Genomic DNA, 17,095 nt, shown 5'->3' on the forward strand with positions numbered 1-17,095 from the left:
CAGTTTTCGGTTCAACTTGAAATAGTTTTCACAACAGAATACAGCAAAGCAAGTACCTAACATAAGATTTTAACGAACAAAATCTAGCCAGAATCGTAAAGATAACTTTTCTCCCCCTTTTCTTTAAGCTTCTTAAGCTGCTGTTCTATTTTCGCCTTTTATGTGTCGTTGCTTTCCTTGTACAGAGTCATATTTCAGTAGAAACTAATGGTCGAACTTAAAGTGGACACCGAAATATTTACAGTCGCATCATCTACAGATTGGTAGAATCAACGTATAAGCTGATGCCGTAAAGATGTTCGTTAACTGCTTTGTTTCTCATTGGTTCTGCGAGTATGGCCGGCCAAGGTAGAAGCCTGTCCCCGACTTGCGCTGAGTTTCATCCAGAGGGGTATTGAAAGTCAGATCATCGGTGCTCCCATGGACACGAAACCCTGAAAACACCAAAAGCAACGGAAACAAATATTACTACTAGATCATACTTTTCCGAATTATGACAGCGGGTAGAAAGCTCGAAAGAGATTCGATGCCAAAATATTAGATTAACTAACTTCCCACATCGTACCTAGATCTGGCATTTCGAAAGTTCCGTGACTTGGTGACTGGTAGTTCAAAGGAAAATCTTGAGTAGGGCCGAACTCCTGCAAGTAACGAGATTGATCACAAGGAAAATGAGTCATTGCACCTCTGGGACACCCGCTAAGTTGGTGTTGTGGAATCCTTCCTGGACCGTGCATCTGCTGCAGTTGCTGGTGTTGTTTTGCAAGGGAGTGATGGACAGTGCTGGGGAGTATATTAGTAGAGAAAGGATGGTGGGATGGGACGGAGGCCTTGCGAGCTTTAGCTGGTTGAGAATCTAATGGACAAAAAGATGTTTGTTTCGTCTGTCTTGATTGTATGGTTCGTACCCGAGGAAATGTTGCAGGACTTCTGCATGGCTGTAGTTCTTGACTGTGACAGTAAGTCCCCAAGCCAGTGACAACATTATACGAATTACAGAAGGAAGTGGAATCTTCAGAACTCAGTTGAGTAGATTTTCCATCTTTGAAAATATTCAAGCCTGTTAGATTCGTAGAAATAGCAAACGGTGAACTTGAGTTTACCCCATCAGCTTTGATTGGACTTCCTTCAATTGTGTTATTGTCCTTTTCGGGTGTAAACTTGAAGTCATCCGCTGTAATTAGGCTGTCCTCATTGGGCAAAAGAAGCTCAATGGGAAAACTTTCCGTATCATCAATGCAGCTGACAGGATTGTGTATCAACCCTGGGTCAAATGGAACACCGGATCTCATGTTTTCGAGCAAATCATTAGAGACCAACTGATTTTCCCTGCTCTTACTTTGCTCACCAGAGCTTGAAAACAGCATGTTTTCACAATCCAGCCAAATGAGTGCATATTCGTCAATAGGAAGTGGGAACTTGCATGGTTCTGAAACATCATTCCTTGCTGACCTTTCTAAAGAGCTTTGCTGAATTAAAGAAGTTGCATCAGTTGATTGAAATCCCTTCCCAGAAACTGTACCATATGATGGTTCTCGGGTCAAGTCCTTTGACACTCCATGAGCTATAGATTCTGATCCAGGGTCAAATTGAACACCCAATCTGAGATTTTCTACAAAATCATCAGAAACTAACTGAGTTTCCCTGCTCTTACTTTGTTCACCAGAGCTTGAGGACAAGCTGTCTTCCCCATCCATGGAAATGAGTCCATATTCTTCAGTGGTTGAAGGAAAGACATAGTTATCTGCAATTGGAAGTGGCAAATTGCACGGTTCTAAAATGCCATTCTTTCCTGACCTTTCAACAGAACCTTGTTGAATGAAAGAATATGCATCAGTTGATTGCAATCCCTCTCCGGAACCTGTACCATATGATAATTCTTGAGTCAGGTCCTCTGAAACTTCATGAGCTATAAATTCAGACCGTTCACAGCAAGAGATGCCACAGCCAGGCGTTTTCTCTGGAGAAATGCAAAAAATTTAATGGACAGAGGTCAAAATGTTCAGTTGAAACCATAAGTTCCACAAATATTGAGCTACTAAAGAACAATCAACATTTGCAACTCTACCTGTAATATGAAACCGGTGAACAAATTTAGAACAGATTTCAGGGTCCTCGGGGTGAATTGTGGTCAGATCAGAATGCTGCGGGCATGACATTTACAAAGGCGTGAGACAGAAAAATGATGATCAAATTTAGACTAATAAGTTAGTTAATCATCATGCGTACCTCTGGTATGATCGAATCAATTAAGAATTTTGCTTCAGTATCCTCGTCAACGGATATGGCCAGGAGACCTGGGGATAATTCTTGTCCAGATACAGGAGTTTGTTGAGATGCACTGTTGGAAGAATTGACAGCTGAAGTAGGGGATACTACATGTTCCTCTGATGTTTCACATTTGTTTCTCGTACTATTAGCAGAATCCTCAAGAGGCAAGCCAAATTTGGAAGTTTCGTCATGCTCGTTTGAATTTTGAGTTTGCTTCTCTTGGACGGCTTTTTCCTGTGCTTCTGCCACCAAACAAAACTGATAGTCAGTAGTTTACATTTTCATTGAGAAACTTCTTCATTTACATTTGCATTAGGAAACTTCTTCATAATCTATTGAAGAAGCAAACTAAAAAGGCAAGAAAGCGCTACATAACTACAACCCAAAACTTCGGTATTTTAGAATGCAATAGCACAAGATCGTCGCACCTCTTGTAATGTTTCCCTCCTCTTCTTCCTTCTGACTTAGACACTCGGAAGAACCAAAAGTCTCATCATTGTAGGAATTCCAAGGGTTTGTCTTCGAACGATTCACTGCCTGAAAGGTTATAAATTAGAACTGTTAAGTAGATGTCTTTAGCAACACCTAAATCCATGCAAATATATAAGGACCAAAAAAGGCTAATGAGAACTACTTAAAGACATCATACAGGCTTGGCTAATGCCGTAGTTTGAAATAGAACAAGAAAATTATCAATCGGACCTTATAGAGTTGTCGAGGACGATATGGTTCTTTGCTCTTATGGAGTAGATGAGGACTGTTTTGCAACATGGAAACAGAATCCCCAGGAAAGCGTCCATACACCCCCAGTTCGTGCCCGTCTCCAAGAAGTCCACGATATTCTGAGTCTTGCAACAAACATGTCATTTATGTACGTTGTCATGCCATCTTTCACATGGACGCTCATAATAAACAGAATCAAAATGCAAGAGCACTCTCCAAATGCAGAGGAATAGTTCGCAAAATGCGGAAGGTTAAAGACAGCGTTAGAAAACCATAAACTACACACCTGAATCACGAGAAGGTTGTGACGAACGAGGACACACAGAATAAAGTTCACTGTTCCAGGACAATCATCAAAGTAAAAGCATAAGAGCAAGAACCAATAGCTATATACACAGAATAATTTCGAAAAATATGTAAACTACCAAGCATTAAGTATTGTACCTTAAAATCGAAGATTCGATCCCACTCGGAAGTTTTATGCTTGCATCCACATTTGCCAGAGAGAACAAAATATCCCTACCATATGTAATCCTTGAATGTCTGAATAAAATTCAGAAAATAATAAATAAGTTATCAGCTAATTAGGCTAATATCACAGCATTTAAGCAGGTTTAGTGACTTCAGTAAAAGTAAAATCACAAAAACAAAACTAGTCTCGGAGAATATTTTCTCGGTAACCAAACAGAAATTTGAGCAGGTTTAATTCACTTCATTTTCTCCGTATCCAAACAGTAAATAATATTATAACAGCAAAAGTAGCATGTTGAATATTTTATTAGGAAGATCAGATCAACAGATTATAATAATGCAAAGTATACTTGAAAAGCGAGATTAGATTACTTGGCGAGGTCTTGTGCGTCCGATTCTGAGTGCGGAAGTCGACCTTGGTCGTCAGTTTCCGAGCTCATTTTCCCGGGAAAATCCGGCATTTTAACCAGTCTCTTCAAATCAACTGCAGATTTTCTCCCTCCTCCACAAACCTTCAAAGATCAAGATGCAAAAATATGCGAAATCTTCAATACTCTGTGTTTCTCTGTACGGACAGAGAAATAAGAAGCAAAATATTACTAGAAAATTAAGGAAATAATTACAAAAAAAAAAAAAAAAGAAAAAAAAAAAAAAGAAAGCAAAACTTTGACAATGCTGACGAAATCAGAGCTTCCAGTGAAGTATGAAACTCTTCGTGTGCAAAATTTTCCGGGAAAATATCTTAGGGTTTGGCGAAATGCGTGTTTGGAGGACGAGAAAGTGTGAGAAAATTCTTGAGAGAGAAGAGTATGATGAGCACTACCTGGTTTGTGTTGCCTCTATGCAGAGCTATCGCCAATAGGGGAAATATGCATACAAGTTTTGCGGGAGAATAATCCGCTGCGGAGCGGGTGAGGGCGTACGATAGTGTAGCTTTGACGGGGGTTTGCCACGTGGGACAGAAACGCCGAACTTGCCCGAGTTAAATCTGTTTGACCTATATGGGTATTTGACTTTTGGTGATATGGCGAGACCCCATTAGTTGGCCCCTTGAGGAGCATTGCAGCGCCCAAACATGTCCTTGTCCGAAACTCCGATTTGGCCGGCTCCATCGAAAAATAAACAAAAAAATATTGGCCAAGTTTAGTGGGAGAAAATCCTAACTACGTTATCTGTACGACATTTTTTCACAAAACGTAAAATTTTCATGTGTGATGACTCAACCTGACCACAAATGATACTTAATTTATGTGAAAGCTCGTCTAATCAGACAACCATCAAATATTTTGTTGATCAACCCAAAAACATAATAATTTCATTTATCGATGGTTTCATTTTTTTAGGAACAATTTTCTTTGGGAAAAATTGAATGCAATAAGAAATTTACATGAAATCGTATGCTCACTCGTACTCTCTTTTTATTCCAGAACTACTTGTTACCGATTGTTTCCTTATTCGAGTTGCCTTTCCTTCACCCTTGCAACTTTGCAACCAAACTACATAATTTTGGCCATACGGAAGTTATAAAATAAAATATTAAAAAAAAAAAAAAATGAACTTAACGAATATTTTTGTTTAACCAATACTAACCATAGAGTTTTTACCTTAACTGGAGTGGTAGAAAGTATGAAGGCATTTGCCATTTTTGGGAAGGTTGATGGGGACCTGCAACTTATTGTTCCCCGGTAAAATAAATAAGACGAAACGTGGTTGCGCAGGGGAGAATAAGCATCCTCTCTGAATTCACTGGGGATTCCGAAGATCATCCAATTACATTTATTCATTGTATATCGTACAACTAGATACCATTGTAAATTTTTTTTTATTGAAAATGAAATATAAACAGTACTTAACGAAAATTGACCGCACAATATACGATGAACGGATGTGATTAGAGGATCTCACAAAGAATCCGGAGTGGATCCGTTCCGCAGGGGAAACCATCACTGCATAATTGAAAATCGTACACTGAAGAGGTAGCCGGAAGGTGACAGGCTGTACCAAAAGGACTGTAAAAGTTCAAATCGAGTAGTTGACTGGTAGAACATGACGTTTCATGGAAATTACATCCCCACCCTCCACCCCCGAGGAGAGAGAACGTGTGCCCCAAGCAAGCGTTCCCTGGGCCTCGCCTATTCTGTCCAAAGTTTAAGCCTACTATCAAACTCATGTGGGCTTTTAATATCAGTCCAAGGCATAAACAAACGACAACATGATAATTGGACATCTTGCTTGGGCCCAAAATTAGAGTACGACATGTCGCATATTGTTAAATGCACATTCCAGGTGTGTGGAACTCAATCCAATTTTTGAAAAGATTTTTAAAATGAATGAGGTCGTGAAATTATTATTAGATGTTAAAAACATTTTTTTAAGTATTTTTTACAATAAATGTGCTTTTTATGTAAAATTTTTAAATATTTTTTCAAAATTCACTTTCATTTTTATTAAAAATTAATTCTACAACTTTCTCAATCCGACCCCGAGTTCCTAAAACCTAAAAACCTATTTTAGTTTTATGAAGCTGGTCAAAATGAAATAAAAACTCGTCCAAACTTAACTTTACCAACTCAGGTCACTCTTGTAATAAGTTGAAATACGAACTTAACCCAAACCCAACCCAAGTCGATTTTTATCCTAAAGTTAAAAAGGAAAATAGATAACAATACAAGTGAAAAAGAAAAGAACACACAAAGTATGAGAAACTCAAAATTACATTAACATCATTGAGTTCCAGAATTAACCACTACCATGTTTTGACACGGACTGAAAACTGAACACAAAATTAAAAGACACTACAACATTAACACACCACGGGGACAACTTCCTCCAATAAGACCGCGACACCTATCAACAATTACTTAAACCAAAATACCCGAAATGGATACAAACTCAAATCCCATCCCAATTGACTCCAAAACGCAGACACTGGCTTAGTCCACCTCCTCCATCTTGCTCTCCTCGGCACCGTCCTCCTCCAGAGGAGGCATGTCAGCATCCTCGCCGCCGGTCTCCTCCTCCTCAATGCTCAGCCCCAGCTTCAACATCCGGTGAATTCTCGCCGCGAAAGTGTTGGGGTCATCCAGGCTGAAGCCGGAGGTCAGCAGAGCAGTCTCGAACAGCAGCAGCACGAGGTCCTTCACAGACTTGTCATTCTTGTCAGCCTCCGCCCTCTTCCTCAGCTCCTCCATGATTCCGTTGTCCGGGTTGATCTCCATCGTCTTCTTGCTCGACATGTAGGAGCTCATGCTGTTGTCCCGCAGCGCCTGCGCCTTCATGATCCTCTCCATGTTGGCCGTCCACCCGTACTCTCCGGTCACCAAGCAGCAGGGCGAATCGACAATCCTGTCGGAAACCACCACCTTCTCGACCCTGTCTCCCAGAATGTCCTTCATTGTCTTGCAGAGGTTCTCAAATGACTTCCTCTTCTCCTCTTTCGCCTTCTTCTCTTCCTCTGTCTCATCATCGAGTTTGAGACCCTCTTTGGTGGCGGACACCAGCTTCTTGCCGTCGTATTCCTTCAATTGCCCGACGGCGTATTCGTCAATGGCATCCACCATGAAAAGAACTTCGTAGCCCTTCTTCTTCAAGCGCTCCAAGAACGGAGAGTTCTCCACCGCCTTCTGCGATTCACCGGTGATGTAGTAAATGTCCTTCTGACCCTCCTTCATTCTGGTCACATAGTCCTTCAGGCTTGTCAGCTCGTCACCGCTCTTGGTCGAGTGGTAGCGGAGGAGATCGGCCAATTTGGCTCTGTTCTGGCTGTCCTCGTGGATGCCCAATTTCAAATTCTTGGAGAAGGCTTCGTAGAACTTGGCGTAATCCTCTTTGTTCTCAGCAATCTCATTGAACATCTCAATGCATTTCTTCACAAGGTTCTTCCTGATCACCTTCAAAATCTTGTTCTGTTGCAGCATCTCACGAGAGATGTTGAGAGGCAAATCATCCGAATCGACGACACCCTTCACGAATCCGAGGTACTCGGGAATCAGCTCCTCGCAATTGTCCATGATGAACACCCTCCTGACATAGAGCTTGATGTTGTTCATCTTCTTCCTAGTGTCAAAAAGATCGAAAGGAGCCCTCTTCGGAACAAAGAGGATCGCCTTGAATTCGAGCTGGCCTTCGACTGAGAAATGCTTGACAGCAAGGTGTTCCTCCCAGTCATTGGTCAAGCTCTTGTAGAAGGCAGCGTACTCCTCCTTGGTGATTTCTTCGGGCTTTCGGAGCCAGATGGGTTTCTGCTTGTTGATGAGCTCCCACTCGTGAGAAACCTCCTTGATCTTCTTCTTCTTTGATGTCTTCTCCTTGTCCTCATCAAGCTCCTCAACATCTCCTTCCTCTTCCTTCTTGGTCTCTTCGTCTTCGTCGTCACTGATCTCCTTCTCGGTAGTCTTCTCGGTCCAGAGATAGATTGGATAGCTGATGAACTCAGAGTGCTTCTTCACAAGATCCTTGATCCTCCTCTCATCCAAATACTCCAACTGATCACAATCACAGCAACGAATTAATACCCAGTTCTTCTTCTTAATCATATAATTAAAAATTTATACATTGGCTCGATTCTTTACCTGATCCTCCTTGAGGAAGAGGGTGATCTTGGTGCCCCTGCCGAGTGGTTCGCCATTGACATCCCTTGTGACAGTGAAGGAACCACCAGCCTGCGACTCCCAGATGTACTGCTCGTCGTCGTTGTGCTTAGAGGTCACAATGACCTTCTCGGCAACGAGGTAGGCCGAGTAGAAACCGACACCAAACTGCCCAATCATGCTCACATCGGCTCCGGCTTGCAATGCCTCCATGAATTCTTTGGTTCCTGACCTTGCAATTGTACCCAAGTTGTTCACCAAATCTACAGAAACCAATTGCAATCAGATTCACAGCTTATTAACATAATCATGAACGATTACTACGTAATTAACAAAACACCACGAATAAGTTAAGCATTCTATAACCAAAGTTTTGATTTTTGAACAATTGTAAGCGTCTACAGATAATACAGGGGAGCCAGCTTAACTACAGAATGCACAATTTTACTAATCAAAGGGTATGTACTAATGGATTTTCTCGGAAGCCAAACAGATCAATAAGAGGAGTAAAGAAGTGCAATTTACAAAAATACATACCTGCTTTGGTCATGCCAATACCACTGTCAATGATTGAGAGGGTCTTGTTAGCCTTGTCAGGAACCAGCCTGATAAAAAGCTCCGGCTGAGCATCGAGCTTGCTTTTGTCTGTGAGGCTCTCGAAACGAATTTTGTCCAAAGCCTAAGAGAAAAACAAAAATCAATCAATCTCAAAATCCTACAAATTCTAGATCATACTTTATCGCGGAAACAAATTTTAATCCAGAAACAAGATTATTGACCACAAAACATAGTGATTAATCACTAAATTGTGGGAAGAAACAAAAAAAAGGATCCAAATCACCATTAGTTGTAAATTAAAGAGCAAAATCCAATACTACATTATCACGAGAACATATTATACTTCAAAAAAATCAGGGTTTTAAACGCAAACACAGTGATTTATCGGAAAATTGGGGAACAAAATCGTACAAATTTATACAGAGAATCGAATCGAAAACATGCAAGAAACGGAGAGGAGAGACTCACATCAGATGAATTGCTGATGAGCTCACGAAGGAAGATCTCCTTGTTGCTGTAGAAAGTGTTGATGATCAAGCTCAGAAGCTGGTTGATCTCGGCCTGGAATGCGAAGGTCTCAGCGTCGTGCATCTGAACGTCCGCCATTGATCAAGTTTTCCGAGAAAATGCAAGAACGAGATAAAATTCGAGATTGTTTGGGAGAAAATTCGAAACGTCTCGATTGAAACAGAGCACGAGAGAGATCGAGGATTGCGATTATCTGATGGTTGATGGAGGGACCGAGGAGGCTCTTATAAGGAAGAGGACTCTGGTTCTGGATGCTTCTACTCTTTTCTCGACTTGTATAATCTCCCGCGCATGTTGGGGTCCAAAACGCTGCCGTTTCAGGGACAATATTGGGATTTGATGGTTTTACGGCGTCGTTTGGGGTTGGTTTTATTTGGGGGTATGTGAATCGAGAATGTTCTGCTTCGTTATGTTCGGTAGACTGCTCAGGAACGTTCCTACCCAAGAAAAACCGCTTTTATATGACGTCATCGCGGTCTCTCCCGCTCCTCCAAGGGCTAAACGGGCCAACCCACTCGTAAAATCTGTAGTAGGCCTTAACCCTAGCATTTTCGACCCGACTTCTTAACCCGATTTTATTCATTCATTAAAATTAGTATTCCAAACTACCAAAATTAATAGATATGTTGAATTGGGTATTTGGTTGTTGTGGCAGAGGGTTTCAGAAGATAGTGCTTATGGGAAGAGAATTAAGATTGAAACTTTTGGGATAACGTGTGACATCCCGTCCCGGAAATATCGGAAACGTACATGTGAAATGACCCTTTTGCCCCTGGTTTGTTTTCGTTGTGTTGATTGGTTGTTTGTGTGGTGTTGGCATGTGTTGGGCCACACACACACACACACTGTCACTATCCCTCTCCCTCTGTCTTTTCCCTGTCTCTCTCTCCCTCTCTCGTGCTCCCTTCCTTCCCATTCCCATTGAAACCGTACGGACACACACATAACCACATCAAACCTTAGCAGATCGAAGGAACCAATTACATTTTTGAACTCGTGAGGCTCGTGCGAGTGCAACCGTACCATTTTCAGGTGAGAATCCTAACGTTTTCACGTCGATTCGAGAAGCTCCGATTTGAGTACTATTCATGCAAACTAAATTTAGCAAGTTTTTGGGATTTTGAAGCTCGTAGGTGGCTTAGTGAGGTCCCAAGGAGTCTCGGAGTGCTTCGTTGGAAGAGTTTGGACGTCGGAGTCGCCTGGTTCGAAGTTGGCCGGTTTTGGGCAGTTTGCACAGGTAAGATCGCGTGGTTTTTAGCCCTTAAAATTTGTTTGGACGTGTTCTACTAGTCTAGGGCTTCAATTTGGTGCAAAAATCGTGAAAAATGGTTGAAAAACGAGTGAGAAAGGCGCTGGAGCCTCACCGGAGGTTCGCCGGAGAAAGAGACGGAATATTCCTGACGCCGTTAACGGAATCTGTCAAAACTGACGGAATATTCCTAACGGCGTCAGTTGACGCCGTCAGCGTGCCAGGCACGTGCCTGCGCGTGGCCGTGCCTTGGCCGGCGCGTGGGGGCGCATGCGGCGGTGGAAAATTTTTCTAAAAATATGGGGATGTTCCTGAGGTTGTGTAGAGCACGTTGGTATATTCATTTGTCCTATTTGAGCAATGTATGAGAAGTTATTACGAGAAGTTGGTTGTGTGCTCTAAAATTGACGTTTTTATAGTTGTTTCGCATATAGGTGATACGTATCCCGAGGACGAGCGTGGTCACTCGAGGCAGGGGGGCTACGACCCTTCCACTTACCAGTGAGTGGGCTTTTGGTTTTCCGTATATACCTATATACATTTATTTTCCCAGAAACTGTTTAAAAAGGGTTAATTGTTTTATGCCATGCACCATATTATTATCGTTTATGCATCATTGCATACATTAGTAGTGGTATACATATACATATGCATATTTGGTGCTGTGGACGCACAGGTAAGTGCCAGGTAAGTGGTATTCATGTTTACATTTAGTAGTGATTTGAGATGCTTAGATAGCTCATAACCTGCACCCCCGGTGTTAGTGCTCCCACCCAGAGTAGGGCACAGTCCTTCACGTGATGTTCACCTCCCACACCACACGCTCAGCTTGGATCCAAGTTAGGTGCACAGTCCTGTCGTACAGACCACATTAGGTGGTTCCGACTCGTAGATGACCCGCGATTATTCGCACAGCCTTCACGTGATCGTAGCACTAGAGCGTATATATATGTTACACCCAGGCCTGTCGTACAGACCACTTTAGGTGGTTCCGACTCGTGGGCAGGTTCAGTTATTGAGTTTGAGATTTGAGCTCTAGATGCAGCCGTACAGGTCACGTTAGGTGACTCCGGCTGCCAGATTACATGTTATTGATATGATTATACCTGAGCACTTGCATATCATTATGAGGTCACGACTTGGCATATATTTGAGCATGTTTGGTATGTTTTATGCGTATATTTATTTTCTGGGAAGTATACAGGTTTTACGGCGAGGGGTTAGAAAGTATTTTTATAAATGGTTTTCGAAAGCCTTGTTTTTGCCCACTCACGCTTTTGTTTTGCGCCCCTCCAGGTTCTAGTGGTCTAGCAGGTTCGGTGGTTTCCCAGAGGGCGTCCCGGCATTTCTGACAGACACTCACCATTGTAGGGTCACCTTCGGGTGTTCTATTGTCGCATCTTTTATTTTGGACTGCTGTAGACTTACTCTGAACTTAGCGTCTCGCTTACGCTAGCACTGTTTTAGTACTTTGTATGCTAGTTTTTAATTATTTGTACTTTTTATATTACTACTTTATTAGCTTCCGCACGTGCACATGGTTACGTCACCTTCGTGTGATGGCCAGCACGTCCTGATCTCGGTCGGGGTGTGTCATAACGTCTGTTAGTTAATAAAATTTAAAATTTTCGTTAATAGTATGCATGTGAGCCTTAAGTATGAGATTAATTTTGTCATCTCATGATTTTTTTTCAATTGTTGAACCCTCGTTGATGTAAACAAATAAGGGGCATTAGGTTTTGAGTTTCATTGGAAGGGAAAGGGGATGATAATTTGATTAAACTGTTCTCAGCTCATAGTTAATCAAAATTTACAATAAAGAAACAGGAAATGACCGTTTTCATGATATAAGACGATACTTAAATTACAAAGTTAATCTCACACATAAGGCTTACAGACATAATATTGACTGAGATTTAACAAAATTTGAACGAAACATTTTAATTTTGACCATAATTTTCAACGGACTTGATAAATGTTTTAATCTTAATTTTTTACCACGAAAGCTATTTTTCAATGGGTAATAAGGTTCTAAAAGACGCTAGGCGCTAATCGGGCGGCGAGTTGGGGTCTAGCACTTATGCAGTTAGGTAGGCGCCTAGGCGGATTTAAGTAAATATATTATATTTCATATAAATAAATGTCCGTTTATACTTAAAATATATAATTTCATCATAAACTACAAAATAGAATGACATATATATTATGAAGTATTGGAACATATTGAAAATATGGGGAACAAGCATATAATGTGTGTTCATTTAAGTATTCAACAATTCTCTTATAATTTATTGAAAAAATAAAATGCAAAATGAAAGTTATTTGTTTTCTGTCTAAGTGATCGCAACTTAGGCAGGTTCTTAGGCGGGTTTGGGAGGGCGCCTCAACAAGTCTAGGCGGTTGCCTCAACAGGTCTAAGTGCCTTTCTTAATTCTCAAACGCTTAGACATTAATCGAAGCGGTGGCTAGCCGTTTAGCCTAGGTGGGGATTTTTAAAATAGTGCTAGGGTGACTAAATTTGTAAATTAAATGATGTGTCACCAATTAGAATGAACACGTCTATCAATACTTAACTTATAATCCAATCATCAACTTTCATGTCGTTTGATTTGAAAAGTTAGTCTATAAATTTTGTCTTCCTAACATTATTTTTTTTCTCATTAGTCTACAAATTTGGATTATAAATATTTCGGCGCGTGTAAGCTCAACGGTCAAGTCAATGACACCAACCTCGGCGCGTGTTACCGCAAGCATGCCGTTTCCACCTGCAAACCACTCGAGCACAGCCTTTTACCTCAAACCCCCCTTCTGATCCACCGGTTCATGGCCACCGGTTCGCTTAGGAAGAAGCTGAATAACAATAAGCGGTCCGACCGCAGGCCATACAATAACGCTCCCATGGCGGCCTCTCGGCCCAGGTCGCTTCCAAACTACAGGAAAACCTCTCTGATCCTCGCCGCTTTTCTCATGCTCGGCGTTCTTATTCTCCTCGGCATTTCGTCGAACATGTGGACCACCGTCAGCTACGCCGACGTCTCACCTGGAATTTACTCGATCGAGGTCGTCCATGAGTTCCCTCACGATCCCGACGCCTTCACCCAGGTAATCGTCGATGCTTAATTTTTAGATTTTGGATTTGGAAATTGGTTTTCAATTTTTGGAATTTTAGGGTTTTTGTTGGATTGCTTGTTCTTCAGGGGCTACTTTATGCTGGAAATGATAGCTTGTTCGAGTCGACTGGGCTTTACGGGAAGGTGAGTTTGCGCCCTGTTTGGTTGATGGTGTTAAATTTGACTTGCATTTTGCTTATGTGATTTAGATTCATCTTTTCTTTCAATTGTTTCAGTCATCAGTGCGCAAGGTTGCGATTCGAACCGGAAAGGTAAAGACTTTCAATTGATCTTCTTGATTTGTAGTTAAGTGGGTAGGAAATTTTGTTGGAAGTGACAGATGAAAATTTCTGGTCAGGTTATCTGTAATTGCTGGGAAATCGATTTAATTCGAAGCTTGGTTGTGACATTGCTTAAATCGAGATTATTTATGTGTAAATCTGGTTTTGTTTTTGATACATACAGGTTGAAGCACTTCAGAAGATGGACCCTTCTTACTTTGGGGAGGGATTAACTCTCCTTGGTGAAAGGTCTGAAAAGAAAATCATGTTACTTACGTTTTTCCGTTGATTTATTTAATAGTGAAGTGAAAGCGGACATTGTGTTTTAATCGTTCGATAAGTATTTTTATGATATGATTGACCTCCAAGGAGTCCAAGAGTGCTGATCTAGTCATTTATATGTTCTTTTGTAGGCTATTCCAAGTAACTTGGTTGAGGAAAATTGGTTTCATATATGACCGAAAAAATTTAACCAAAGTTTGTGCTTTTCCTTTGTTCCTTTTGAAAATACTTTTATCGTTGCATAGTTTCATTATACGATTCTGCATCTGCAGTATTTGAAGTTTTAGGTTCAGTGCTTACGTATTCAATTTGTCAGATGCTAAATTGATCAGCATCAATCAATTCTAGTAATTCTGACCTTCAATTGAGAATTGATATTCCAGTGAAATGTAGGTCTTAATCCTTAATAACTTGCTTGACGTTTTGCTCGATGCAGTTTGAGAAGTTCACGCATCAGATGAAAGATGGCTGGGGACTGGCTACTGATGGAAAAGTGTTGTTTGGAAGTGATGGCAGTTCAGTGTTGTACAAGATTGACCCTCAAACATTAAAAGGTTTCTTTGATTTTTCCTGTATAAATAATTGTTTCATTGTTAGCCCGTATCTGATGTTTTTATCTCCACCAAATTAGCGGTAGGACAATTTTCTTGATGATTGTGTTTTTTTATTTATAATAATAGTTGTGTCATATCTCATGCAGTTGCGGACAGACATATGGTCAAATATAAAGATCAAGAAGTGCACAACCTCAACGAGTTAGAGTTTATAAACGGCGAAGTTTGGGCAAATGTATATCAGGTCAGTCTTTTCATCAGCACATATAAATCCACGTCAATGGAGCATTGGCATATGACATGACGTGACTTCCTTAGAGCGGTTAGCGGTGTCTCTCTACATGTGGACAATAGAAATGATCAGTTCTGATGCGCAGATGGAAATAAAAATGCATATTAGAATGCTTTATTCTGCCTTGTATTGGCTTCTTAAAGTTTTGTGATCTCACGTATGTAGACAGATTGCATAGCTAGAATCTCGCATCAAGATGGTAGGGTGCTTGGATGGATCGTCCTTCCACAATTAAGGTTTTTCTGTTCATTCATTTTCCTTTATTTAATCATTAGTTTTTAGTCTAATTATGAGACGTATCATGTTCTGTTCCTTTTTCTTGGGAATCTCGTTTAATGGCTTATATGTTATATTATCACTTACAGGGAAGGCTTACTAGCTTCTGGGAATCATGTAAGCCCTTGAACCAAAAACAATAAGTTCTCCGTTTATGTTTTCACGGTTTTCTTTTTTTTAAATGTCGATTGGTATACAACGTATGTTCTGTATGGCTTCCTTGAAAGTGAGGCAGCATCATAGTTCTCGAGGAGAGGCTTGGATATGCACAGCTCGTTCTTTTTCAAAACCATACATCTCAAACTAATAATTTACTCATTAACAATTTGACATCCTTATACAGGGTATAGATGTTCTAAACGGCATTGCATGGGACAGTGACAAAAACCGTATATTTGGTATGTCGAACTGGAAGTGATCGCCATTGTTAGGGAGAATTGGTATTTACTCTTTTAGTAGGATAGAATTGTGTTGTATGGTCACTTCTATTGATACTTGTCGTGTGTTGGCAGTGACCGGAAAACTATGGCCAAAGCTTTACGAGATCAAGCTACATCCGATGAAGAAACAGTTCAAAGACGGGGCCATTGAGCGGCTTTGCATGCGGAGGCCATTCAATCTTTGAAGATACTCGGCTATTGTTGTCCAATTTGTGGTATTGGAATTCTAATTCTAACAGTTTTGTGATTGTAAAAACGCTTAATCATATCATGAATTTGGTCACAAATAAACGTGAAAGTAGAGAGAAGCAAAATTTGGACAAAAAGAAAAGTATTCGTGTCGATTTATTGGTGTGGCGGGGAAGTATCAAACTATCAATGAGGGGAGTTCTTTTTTCTGGACGCCGGATCACATGGTTGTCCGTCCAAGGACTCATCGGATGGAATTAAAACGGGGTGGGTGGTGCCGGAATACAGATTGATTTGGAGAAATTTCGAGAAGAGCGAAATTCAGAAAAAGAAAAAAAACCAACGATTTGGTTCAGTGTTTTCAATTTGGCTAAATTGTTCTCCATGTTTACCGTTAGTCAATCTGTTGAAAGATCATTATAATTGAGACAAAAATATAATTTGATTGTAGATCCATTAAATGCAAGCGAAATCAGATAATCGACGAGGATGCCTCAAAATATTTTCATGCCTATAGTATTGCAGACATCTATATGTTGGACTGCAAATTAGTTGCACGATAGCTTTTAGGATTACAATTCTCTTGGAAAATAAACAAAGGATTTGAAAGACCACGCAAGACGGAGTTGATGGGGTTCATGGCATTGCATTTTTGTCCTTGCAATGACGGGGTTATGGCTTTACATTTTTGTCCTCTCAAATGCAAGACACATGTATCAATTTTAACGGTGCTTTAATATAGATTGTTTAAGATTGATTAACAAAGACAAACATGAGGATCGATTTGGCTAAGTTAAAAACACGGGAACTAAATTGACCGATTGGGATGAAAGACAAACACCAGTATGACATTTAAGCCAAATAGAAATGGGTATTGTTGTCACTTAGTACTACGGTCTAGTAGTATTTCTCTTCACTTGTAAGTGAGAGGTCTTAGGTTCGATTCTCGTCAAAGGTGAATTTGATGAACTACATTATTGCTAGTCCATTGTGAGGCTAAGCTTACCCCTCTCCCTAAGTGTAGCTAATATCGTTTTGTTAAAAAAAAAGAAAAGGGCACCGTTGAAGTGGCCGAAGACGATTGGTTGATTTGTTGTGAAGAAAATCTGGTCTTCCACACCAAATCCTTACAGATTTTTCTCGCTGCTCCCGCTGGTTAGTTGGTACCTGAAAATATTTGAATTTTACCCAAGTGATTTGGATGAACCCAACTTCCTGTGTCAAATCCCTCTTTACTGCTTTTTACTAAGCTCCATCTCCATTTGCTCTCTCTCTCTCTCTC

The 17,095-nt window shown here is 40.7% G+C and overlaps 3 protein-coding genes across 13 annotated transcripts; 1 reads left to right on the forward strand and 2 right to left on the reverse strand.

Annotated features, from left to right (window-relative positions):
- Positions 1-39: 39 nt before the first annotated feature.
- On the reverse strand, positions 40-4,310 carry LOC137720511 (uncharacterized). Of its 11 annotated transcripts, none has more exons than XM_088691657.1 (10): positions 4,289-4,310; positions 3,838-4,030; positions 3,439-3,537; positions 3,281-3,330; positions 2,974-3,113; positions 2,700-2,808; positions 2,230-2,513; positions 2,069-2,144; positions 566-1,861; positions 40-434 (listed from the first exon to the last, which is right to left on the reverse strand). In XM_088691657.1, the coding sequence occupies exons 2-10, from the start codon at positions 3,924-3,926 to the stop codon at positions 319-321; spliced, it is 2,259 nt and encodes a 752-aa protein (XP_088547783.1). In that variant the 5' UTR covers positions 3,927-4,030; positions 4,289-4,310; the 3' UTR covers positions 40-318. The 11 variants fall into 11 exon arrangements, with proteins under 11 accessions (XP_088547783.1, XP_088547762.1, XP_088547749.1 ...); XM_088691636.1 differs by having other exon boundaries at positions 566-1,960; positions 4,289-4,308; XM_088691623.1 differs by having other exon boundaries at positions 566-1,960; positions 2,974-3,119; positions 4,289-4,306.
- Positions 4,311-6,163: 1,853 nt separating this feature from the next.
- Positions 6,164-9,415, reverse strand: LOC137720763 (heat shock protein 83-like). The gene is made up of 4 exons (XM_068459878.2): positions 9,081-9,415; positions 8,592-8,733; positions 8,037-8,317; positions 6,164-7,949 (listed from the first exon to the last, which is right to left on the reverse strand). The coding sequence occupies exons 1-4, from the start codon at positions 9,216-9,218 to the stop codon at positions 6,399-6,401; spliced, it is 2,112 nt and encodes a 703-aa protein (XP_068315979.2). The 5' UTR covers positions 9,219-9,415; the 3' UTR covers positions 6,164-6,398.
- A 3,688-nt stretch (positions 9,416-13,103) lies between these two features.
- On the forward strand, positions 13,104-15,955 carry QC (glutaminyl cyclase). The gene is made up of 11 exons (XM_068459654.2): positions 13,104-13,491; positions 13,587-13,643; positions 13,736-13,771; positions 13,965-14,029; positions 14,194-14,257; positions 14,499-14,616; positions 14,763-14,860; positions 15,074-15,144; positions 15,274-15,301; positions 15,528-15,582; positions 15,697-15,955. The coding sequence occupies exons 1-11, from the start codon at positions 13,213-13,215 to the stop codon at positions 15,807-15,809; spliced, it is 984 nt and encodes a 327-aa protein (XP_068315755.2). The 5' UTR covers positions 13,104-13,212; the 3' UTR covers positions 15,810-15,955.
- The last annotated feature ends 1,140 nt before the right edge of the window (positions 15,956-17,095 follow it).

This window comes from Pyrus communis, chromosome 1 (genome assembly GCF_041283825.1).
Source record: "Pyrus communis isolate YQ-2024b chromosome 1, ASM4128382v1, whole genome shotgun sequence".
In the NCBI taxonomy this organism is placed as follows: Eukaryota; Viridiplantae; Streptophyta; class Magnoliopsida; order Rosales; family Rosaceae; genus Pyrus; species Pyrus communis.